General features: G+C 38.1%; 1 protein-coding gene across 1 annotated transcript in view; it reads right to left on the bottom strand.

Moving 5' to 3' along the window:
* Positions 1–9,771, bottom strand: part of LOC122805546 (phospholipase A and acyltransferase 2-like) — a 479,339-nt gene that overhangs the window by 110,817 nt on the left and 358,751 nt on the right. Inside the window, exon 3 of the mRNA XM_044075762.1 lies at positions 4,522–4,630. Within this exon, the coding sequence (XP_043931697.1) occupies positions 4,522–4,630 (109 nt within the window). The remainder of the gene's footprint in view (positions 1–4,521; positions 4,631–9,771) is intronic.

Raw genomic sequence — 9,771 nt, 5'->3', positions numbered from 1 at the left:
TTAGTAACTTATAAACAAACAATTTTAACAAATAACGCTTTCGTACTAAATACTTCATAAGGTTTGTTTGTAAAAAACATATCATAATATAAATGAACATGTGTATAAATCTACAAGTGAACACCTTAGTAGGCTGAAAAACATAGCTATAATTGCTAAGGTGGAAATACAGTGAAAAATGTTAGAAATAAATAGTGAAAAATGTTAGAAATAAAGCATTAAGGCACTGGGGATCTGTTCAAGTGTGGCATCTAATCAAAAATGCACTTAGTTTAAATGAGTAAAACTATCAGAAAACAGTAACAATGTCAGTTATTTTCATTGTAAAATATGTACAATGTTTGATATTTGTTTACAACAATATTCGCATGTATAATACTAGTGTGTAATGTCAGCATTAATCAATCCCATTTCAGACTTTTAATGTTCTTAAACAGTGAGGCAGTTTTCTGAGTTCTAGTATGCTTTTTATGGAGCAATAATAATTAAGCCCCAGTTTTATAAAAGAGTTCAATTTCAGCTGCCCAGTAGTTCACATTTTTCCTAAAAGCTTAGGGATGTCTCCTTCCAGTTCCAAAAGGTCCACACGATCAATTATTTGAAATATAAGGCCAGTGTGTTTTTGTTTCTATTTTTAGTGTAAACACTGCAAGCGCTGAGATTCTTTCTTGGCACGTGTGGTAGTGTGTTAATATTTGGAAAGTTGACATGTGGGATACTTGACAAAAGTACATGTATCCATATAGACATCAAACCTCTGCCCAGTCAAGTTGGAACTGGACGTTTAGTTCAACATAGCAAAAGCATACTAAACTTGCAATAATAGTTCTTATAACAGTCAATAACAGAGTCTGAGTTTGATGATAGAAGCAGCAAAGAGGTGAGAATGAAAAGGGAAGGGAATAAAAAGCTGAGGTAAGAGCTTTCACCCAGAAAGTTTTCACAAGATTAATAAAGAATTACGTCACACTCACCTTAGTGCCCTCAAAAGCTAAGTGACTCTAGTGCTATGCAGTGAACAATGAAATACAGATTTATATGACTGTTGCACTCAACTATGTATTGTGACCTTTACCAAATATTTAATCTTTCACAGTCTGATCTCAAACTTTCTCTCCTTGCACAATCATAATGTACTTGTGCTCCCACCATATTTACTTATTTGCCTTCATTAACTAGTAAGCTCCCATGTTCTGGCACATCTCTCAACCTGGAAACATCAAAAATCTAGACAAGGCCCATGAAAAATAGGTACAAATCTGTACGCTGATTAACATCAAATTTGCATACATAATTACATAACCCCACCCACTCCAATGGAATTGTGGAATACCAACTTTCAAATGCAAACTGACGAACAGACAACCAAAATATGGCACCAGGGTCCCCCCTGCAGCCATTTCAATGTCCCATTATCCGGCTATTTCGCCCCATTTACCATAAACACTAATGTGTGCGTACTGCTTTACTTCTACAATGATTAATTGGATTTTATTTTTACACTTTACAGCACAATGCACAAACACTAATATACACAAAGCTGCTAAACAAAGCAACATTGTCTCACAATGAAAACAGACAAGGCATTAAAAGTGTTCTGCCCTTGAAACTCACATTCATTAAAACAGCATTAAAACCCACACCACATCCAAAGAAAATGCATCTGGCCAGTGGTGGATAAAATTACCTTTGGGCTGTTTTCAAATCATTGACCTCTTGCACACAAAACAAGAAACATACATGTGTTCTTTGATACACCTTCCTGACTTTATTAAATTATATTCCTGGTATAATACTGCACACTTGTGCAAGTGAGTTTTAAATGTATTGTTTTAAATACTTTTTCAGTAAGCAATGAAGCAAAATGCATGAACCAATAATGACAAAACTGCCCAATTCAAAACATTTCCATCATAAAAGTTTACTCAGATTTCTACATTCCACCAGTATCAGTAAATATACACAATCTCTGCAGAAGTAAAAGTCATCTAAATAATTCCTCATTAAAGAGATCTGTAACTAATGAAGAGATTGTTGCTACCCAACTATATTTCATTGTTTCATCTCCAAATAAAGTGTTTGTTGCCATTGAGGAATACATTTTCTATGTTACATTAAAAAATAAGCTGGTAATACTGTAATAGGGAATAGAAAACCACAAACTTTGAGGAGCAGAACACACACACACACACTTCAATAAGAAAGCACAGCCCCCTACCTTCAATAAGAAAGCACACATACTCCCTAACTTCAGTAAGAAAACACACATAAAGAAAAGTAAATTAACAAGCACACTTAAATGCAAATGCAAACTGCACCACCCCTTCAATAAGAAAGCACACTTAAATGCAGACTGCCGTTTCAATAGGAAAAGCAAATTAAAAACAAAGTACCTGCAGTCACAGAACAATGTTCGAGCTTTCTTTTCACAAGCCAGTTAACTGCTCCATTTTATGCCTTTACACACCTTACAACTGCAAGTATATCAATCTTTAACTTTATAAAATTACAAACAGGCAATGAGGTTTCTTAACTGACGTTGCACAGCCAGAAGGCTGCCTTAAACTGCTTAACCCGCTTAGGTGCACAAGTTGTATTTCAAACAAGCATTTTACTGCTCAGTCAGTCACAAACGTAACTACGTATGTTAACTCCTGACCTGCTGGCTCTCTTGTATCTATGCTGAGACGTGCATAATTTGGGCAGACCTTTCAGACACATAATCACTGAGATAGAAAGGGAATGCATCTCAGTGATTATGTGCCTGAAAGCTCTGCCTGCTGAATTATTGACAAAGTTAGGAAATGAACTAAGCAAAAAAGTATTTGAAGGGAGAGAAAGTGAGTAAGATCACTAGTTGGAACATAGCAGGCATCCAATAAAATACTGCCTACTGTCTTAATAAAATATGTGATTAAAAGGCACATTGGAATGATTCTGATCTCAAAAGGCTGACAGTAAAAGCGAATCATCAGTAAAATGCCACAATTAAAAAAAGACTGCTGTGATCCTGCAGAGATGCGTTCGATGCACGTTGCAACATGTACGTTATCAGAAATAAGGTCTGAGCTTCAAATGACTTCACTACACACACAAAGTCACAAACACACCTCTTGTCTTAATAGTAGCTAGCTTTGAAACACAAGTAAACCATTGTGTAATGCTTGCTTGCGGCTAAACTACTAGTATGAAGAACCAAATTGTGCTCAGTCCTGTGTACTATTCAAACACTAGTATGAACCAGGTAACAAATTGAGATCAGTTACTCAGTACCATTCAAATATCAATACACACTGTGGACCCAGTAAACGGACGTGAAAGAAAGAACCGCTAAATGAAAACTACCATTCAAACAAAAACCCTCAGTACCATTCTGCTTGTGGCTAAGCTACCGGACAGTGGCATGGCTTATGGTTGCACACCATTAAGAAATAGTTTAATTTTCACTTGTTACACCGCTAAGTGTAGATCTACGGTGGTGGTGCTGCGGTAGCGTTGTCGCCTCACAGTAAGACGTTGTCCTGTTCGATTCTCAGCTACAGCGTCTTCTGTGTGGAGACATGCGTGAATGGGCGTACCTTCGTTGAAGGTTGTGCGTCAGGGCTGGCAACTCGGCACGTAAAAATCTACTGCCAATCATTTGCGGACCGGAGTTCCGCTGTGGCGATCCCTAACCGGGAAAAGCTGAAAGACACAACAACAACAACGCCGCTAAGTGTAGCCTGAATTTCTCACATAATTAACTAAATCTAATCCAAGTCTAATTAATGAAGAAAATAACGTTTCTAGTTTCCATAAATAAAATGCATGTTTTCCAAATGGACCGAGGCAGTACATACTTACTGCTAATATGAAGAACCAAATTCCTTGTTTTACTTGTCCTTTACCTGGAGCAGTTGGGAAATGCATGCATGGCTTGCACGCTATGTTTTCTTGCTGCTGGCTGGCCAGAAAGCCCCCCTCCAATTCCGACAGGCTGGAAGCCTGTTCACAGAGCTGACGTCATCGTGCACTCCTCTGCACGTGATGACGTCAGCCGAAAAAAGCTGGAAAAAAAAACTAAAAATAAAATAATTAAAATAAAAGGCCGGAAAATTCGGAAATTAAAGGGGGGGGGCACTTGGGAATTGTGGCACCCCATTATTTGGACCTCAAAACCGGTAAAGAATGAGAAATTCGGAATGGCTGAGAGGTACGTTCTGGCATAATTCTGATGCAAAAAAAAAAACACTTAAAGGACTTGTTCAGTCACACATCAAGCAAGTGGGACTAATGGTGTTCAAACCTAAAACCTCTAGGTTTGCAATCATGAGCCTTAATCCAGTGTGTTATACTCTCTCCTACTTTCATACCTCTAATAACTGCAGCAGACCTTTTATGCTGCAGTGCTACATCAAGTGCACTTCCTTTCTCTGGGTTGAACCCTGGTATTACCAATCATGCAGAAAAAGTCACACACTCATCATAAACTGTGGGAAAAAGTGCTTTACTGCAAGCTGCTATGAAAGAATGCATTTTTACCTGGTGGAGCTAAGTGAATGATGTATCCATTTCCGATATATAGTGCCCAGTGCTGGTAGCCAGTTCGAAAAATTTCAATCAGATCTCCTGGCTTTGGTTTATCAGAGTTCTAAGGGGAAAAAAAGCTAAACATAGTTAAAAGGAAATGATCACGAATAAGGTTTGCAGAATAAACAGTACAAAAAACATTACCTCCAGTTTTTATTTAAGATATCTGACCCATCCCTGCCTCTTATTTGGCATCATTCCTAACACAGTCACACATTTGATAACATTGATAACCTCTGTTTTTTTCTTGTAAAACTTTTACTTTTACCTGTCACTGAGTAATATTTGTTGCCTTGAGGCCTGACACATACAAAATTCCCTGCTCTTCTTTTTTTCTCCCACCCCATCTTCCCAGGACCTGCCTGATAGTTCCTCTATTTGCACGCAATCAACCCATTCATTCCATTGAGGCAAGAACCAGGCATCCCTGGACTAGGCAAAAGCCTTAAGGTCCAATCATTCCTCCTCCGGCAAAAGAAAGGTGACAGGGAGTGAGCCATCTTAAGGTCCCTAGGAGTGGCCTACTTATCCTCAAACAGGGAGTATCCTGACATACAACTGCTGCTTTGTCAAGAGGAAGAGGCAAACATGCATGCTCCCATACACTCCCCTCCCAGCTCTCACAAGGAAATCCCCACATCGACAGCTGGAGTCAACTCAGCCATTACAAGTGGACTAGGCACCAACTAAGTAATATCACTGCCACAGGCCTAGCAGCCACCCTCCCACTGAGGACATGTAAGCCGGCATCAGCCACTCATGCTGATCCTCTCCCTGCCTGATCCCTCAGATGCCTATTCCATTTATCAAACATACTTTTTTTCAGGGCTTTAGAATCTATGCTTGGGCTTCCTCTTCCATTTTTTAAAGTATTATACACTAGTAATTACTTAACATTCAAAATAAATGCCATCTAGACACACCAATCAGCATAGCTGCAATGAAACTTGCATCACCTACACCACCAAGTTTGGTAGCTGTAGTAAAATATAAACTGCTGTGATTACCAGAACAGACAAAATTATGCCTACCAGCCCATTCAGCTCCTGGTCACAGAACTCTCTGTACAAGTTCTTGCAACTGCAAATATCTGTGACGTCCAATCCCATTTATTAAATCAGGACCCAGAATACCTTCACTAACTCACTGGCAAAATAATTACCTGCAATCCTGAACTTGGAAACAGCCACAAAAGTATTCTCCACACCCCATGATTAAACCCTGGACAGTTTAACTGAATGCCTAAGGCTGGAAGAACCGCTTATGCCTTGCCCCATTTCTGAGACTAGGACTCAGAAAAACCTTCACTAACTCATGTAAAGTAAATGATTTTTAATTCTGAACCCGAAAGCAGACAAAGATTTCTCTGAAACTCATGTCTGAACCCCACAGAGTTTACCTGTGTACATAAAGTTGCAAGGACAAATGACACCTTTCCTTATTTCTAAAGTTACAGCCCTTCAAGCTTTCACCAATTCACTGGTAGATTAACGGTCTGTATTCCTGAATTCCTGAACCTCGAAGCAGCCAAAAAGTATTACATGACCCCATATTTGATCATTAAAGAGGTTTTTTTAGTGCCTAGGATCACTACTTAATTTTTCAACTTGAACTTGCTCAGTGCTGCTCATTTCCAACCCCCATAACAATGTTACTTGACTGTTAACATAACTAATATTTCAGTTATTCTCAAGCATACTCTCATACTTTTTAAAGTGTTACATTTCATGTATAGTTCTTGACCTTATAAAGTGTCATATTACTACAAGAATGAAATTATGTTTCTGGTTCTGGAATAACTTGGCCTTTAGCCCTGCTCTGAATGATAATATACCTGCCTCCCAACAGTTTCCTTTAACCCACACTATGTATTTGGGTAGACAACAGAAAGTATGGCCACAAAAAATCAAGGTGATACATCTCCCTCAAACCCTTCTTTGTTTACAGGTGAATTAAATGTTAGTCTAGCAAGATAGTGTTAGCCTGTCCATCTTAGTGTTCTTGTTGGGACTGCTTTCCCTTTGTGCACATACATGGCTACTGATAAGTCCATGCAAAGTGCTAGTCTGCTGATTTTGCTTTAATAAATGTCTGATGACAATGACATAGATACATTACAAAATCTGGATCACCACTGTTAATATGCCCTGTACCAACTCCATTCTTAGCAATGCCTCACACCTTCCCAGTTAATTTTTTTCTTCCCAGTTCATTTTGTTTATTATAAGTAGCAAAATGTTATATTTCATCTTCCCATCATACCAGAATAGATGTACAGAAGCCTAAATGTAGTCCGCTAGTAGTTCTGTATTGTCAAGCCTCTTTACATTGTCTGCATACTACTATCAATACTTCTGCTCTTATCATCCTTTAATGTGGACACTTTCCATGGTCCACTTTGCAGTCAATCCATTATCCAATGCATTGTAAAGACATAAAGGAACACTCACAAACATATAAAAGAGTTAGAAGCAAATAGTCAGTCCTAGAAAGTCAAGGATTTCTGACTACAAACTGGACGTTATTTCAGAAGCATGTCTCAATGTATACAGCAGTACCATAAATACGTAAGAAAAAGAACATATTACTTCTGAATCTGCATTAGGAAACCATGACTTGTCAGTCATTGATCTCAAATTTGGGAATCTCTTCTCTCTTTTCTTAAACATAATTTCTCTTGCTCCATTTCTGGTCAGAACTAAAAGCACATTACAAGACTCAAGGAAAATGAAACTGCTCTCTCTTATCATACAGTGTAACTTCTTCATACCCTTCTTCCTACTACATACCTTGCTTTGGATCAGCTTTATATTGCGATTCTTTTCTACATACTAGCTGTAATATCCTCTCTGCATATAATGCATATACACATTGTCTTTTGTCTGTATATAACATCATGTTTCTATTTTTTTATATCCCCAGACAGACTTTGATATTCACTCTGCATATAATGCATGCATATATTGTATTTTGCCATTCATTCTGTATATAATGTCATGTATCTCATGTGTTAACCCCAGGCTGATACTGAAATAGGTCTAATGTGCTCTGTCCCATTTAACAAACTCAATATAAAAATAAAATAAGAAAGTCATTCTATACTGCACAGCTTATAGACAAAGGGGTTGTGTCTTGATATAGGAATGGCATTGTCCCCCTTTACTCATCTTTTATTAGGCCAATCATTGGGTATAAAGCCCCCTGTGGCATGCATCTGTCCATATGCATGCAACAACCGTAAGGCCCACAGAGATACCTTACTGAAAGGCTACAAGGTCCAAACAATATGTCCTGCATGGACAGACTCAGTCTTGTCACTATACTCGGTATCCTACAGACAGGGCCGGCCTTAGCCGAAATGGCGCCCTAGGTGAAGTAGTGCTCAGGTGCCCCTTAAGCTCCACCCACACCACACTCATGAAACACCCCTATTTGAGCCACGCCCACTGGGTCATTCCCCAATAAGGCCACTCCAGTCATTTCCTTAAATTATTTAAATGCATAAGAAAAAGATACCTTGTTATGTAGTTATACTGCAGCTACCATTGCATATGTATTTTCTACTTTAAATACAAGAGCCAGACCACGGTCAAATAGGGTTCTAGGAAGGGTACTAGACCACCACCTCAGAGCAGCCCCTCCTGCAGCAACCCCTGCCCCCTCCTCAGCCATTTCAGTGCTCCATTATTTGGTTATCTCACCAGTTACCATGCATATGTTCTATTATGTGCTTCTACAATGATTACAGAAATTGAAACAAAATAGCACAAACACAGATAGCCACTTGCTAAACAAACAATACAGTCTCACAATGAAAACAGACTTAGCATGAGCAGTAAACTTGTCTGCCCTTGAAACTCTCATTCATTGAAATGGCAAAACTCATATTCATTGAAACAGCATGAAAACCCACATTCATAGAAATGCATCTGGTTGCTGGAGAATTAAGTTTACCTTTGGGCTGTTTTCAAAACAGATTCCTTGCACATTTTTTAGGGACATGCATACATGTATTTATTCTTTAATTCACTTTCCTGATTGTATTGAATTATATTCCTTGTATAATACAGCACCACTTGTTAGAATATGTTTTAAATTTGTAGTATAAACATTTCTTTAAGCAACTAGACAAAATTTATGAACCAAACACTATCCATTTCAAAATCAACAATAAAAGGCCACTCAAGACTTGTGTCATTACAATCCACCAATATTACTGCACACGCACAATCTCTGCAGAAGTAAAATCCTCTGAATTCCACATTAATGAAATCTGTAACTAATGAAGAGGTTGCTACTGGCAAACAACTTTACATATCAATGTTATCTACAAATTCAGTGCCTGCTGCCCTTGAAAAATTAATTGCCTATATTACAATAAAAATTTGTTAAGTTGGTAATATTGCAATAGGAAGTGACTAACAAGTTCACAATCACTAGGTATCTCATACAAAAGGCCATGCTCAGGAGTGTAGAACCCCTATCCCCCCTTATAATGCATCAAATAATCAACAATAATATGGGCACTGCATATCAGCACTCCATCTACATGGTGTGGGAGTGGAATCCACAGGCTTCTGCACCAAAGGCAATTATGCTATTAACACTGCTTTCAGATTTTACAACACAGTGTGCCATTTGATAAAAAAAACAGCTAGCTGTACACTGAAAACATTTTCACTTCTTACAGTGTGTTAAATGTGTAGTTTTGAACATGTTTCCAGTAAGTAATGAAACAAAATGTATGACCCAATAATGACAAACCTGCCCATTTCAGAACATTTTAACCATAAAAGGCCACTCAAACAGTATCAGTCAATAAGCACAATCTCTGTAGAAGTAAACATTATCTGAATAATTCTACATTAGAGAGATTTGTAACTAATGAAGATGCTATTACTGACAAAGAACTTTACATTTCACTGTTCCATCTACAAATTTAGAGCTTGCTGCCCTTGAAGAATTAATTGCCTACGTTGCATTAAAGAAAAAATGGTAGAAACATACAAGTTCATAGTAACTAGGCATATTAAACAAAGGATGGCACACTAAGGAATGCAAAACCCCTATACCCTCTTAAAATGCAACAAATAAATCAGCAACTAGGACATTACATACCATGCCTCCATACCGCTTAACCTCTTAGCACAAGAAATCTGAACGAAGCCTAAAATATCGGGGGGGGTCAAAGGCCACCCAAAC

Source organism: Protopterus annectens, chromosome 6.part1, assembly GCF_019279795.1.
Source record: "Protopterus annectens isolate FY-2018-M chromosome 6.part1, PAN1.0, whole genome shotgun sequence".
Taxonomy (NCBI): Eukaryota; Metazoa; Chordata; order Ceratodontiformes; family Protopteridae; genus Protopterus; species Protopterus annectens.
This window is presented reverse-complemented; position numbering and strand designations above follow the sequence as displayed.